Source organism: Eimeria necatrix, genomic scaffold (genome assembly GCF_000499385.1).
Source record: "Eimeria necatrix Houghton genomic scaffold, Enh_scaff1359, whole genome shotgun sequence".
NCBI classification, from domain to species: domain Eukaryota; phylum Apicomplexa; class Conoidasida; order Eucoccidiorida; family Eimeriidae; genus Eimeria; species Eimeria necatrix.
Genome location: NW_013652105.1, coordinates 1 through 1,017, shown reverse-complemented (window position 1 = coordinate 1,017; position 1,017 = coordinate 1). Strand labels below are relative to the sequence as shown.

At 62.9% G+C, this 1,017-nt stretch overlaps 1 protein-coding gene across 1 annotated transcript; it reads right to left on the bottom strand.

Annotated features, from left to right (window-relative positions):
- Window positions 1-384: 384 nt before the first annotated feature.
- Window positions 385-1,016, bottom strand: ENH_00011540 (zinc finger, putative; the record flags this gene model as incomplete). Its single annotated transcript, XM_013578919.1, has 1 exon — window positions 385-1,016. A coding segment is annotated over one exon (632 nt), but the record flags the coding sequence as incomplete, so codon positions are not given.
- Between the last annotated feature and the right edge of the window lies 1 nt (window position 1,017).

Below are 1,017 nucleotides of genomic sequence, written 5' to 3'. Positions count from 1 at the left end.
GCAGTTTAACTTTGGGGGGCCCCACAGGCCTCTGCTGCTTCTTCTTGGGGCCAACTTAAAATAGCTCTAACAACTCTTCTTAGCTCTAAACTGAGGCTGCCTCAGCCCCACATGCTGCATGCAGCCAGCTAGCTAGCTAGCTAACCAGCTAGCCAGCTAGCCACCTAGCTAGCCAGCCATCTAGCTAGCTAGCTAGCAGCCAGCTAGATATCTAGGTAGGCAGCTAGCTAGCTAGCCAGCTCTCCAGCTAGCCAGTTCCCTAGCTAGCTTGCGAGCCAGCTAGCCACCCAGCTCTTCAGCTAGCTAGCCATCCAAGTAGCTAGCTAGCTAGCCAGCTAGCTAGCTAGCTAGCTAGCTAGCTAGCTAGCTAGCTAGCTAGCTAGTTCATCTTCTGGAGCGTTCGTGGGACCTGGAGCGCCTGTGCCGTCGCTCGCGGGACCGAGAGCGTCGCTCGCGGGACCGGGAGCGTCGCTCGCGGGATCGGGATCGGGAGCGTCGCTCGCGGGATCGGGATCGGGATCGGGATCGGGATCGGATCCCGTCGGGTTCTTCTTCGCTGTCTTCGCTTTCGGGGAGGCGCAGCGGCGCGGGGGGAAAGACGAGTTTGAGTCCGTCTTCCGCGCCGCGCGCGCGCTGCTGCTGCTGCTGCTGCTGCTGCTGCTGCTGCTGCTGCTGCTGCTGCTGCTGCTGCTGCTGCTGCTGCTGCAGCAGGCCTAAACCCCTCGTTTTGAGCCTCTTCTTCCGGCCAAACTCGTCGAAAGTCTCTCCATCCGAGTCATGTTCTCTCCTGTCATTAGGGTCTTGTAAATCAAAATGTCCCCCCCCTCTTCCTCTTCGAGGTTCATCCAAAGCCGAGGGCTTCGGGGCATTGCAAATGTTGCACGAGGCCCTCCGGGCCCAGTTCAGGTTTCCGCAGTGCCCGCAGCTCCAGTCCCCGGCCCTTCCGGGGGCCCCGGGGGCCCCCGGGGGGCCCCCGGGGGCCCCCGGGGGGCCCCCGGGGGCCCCCCCGGGGCCCCG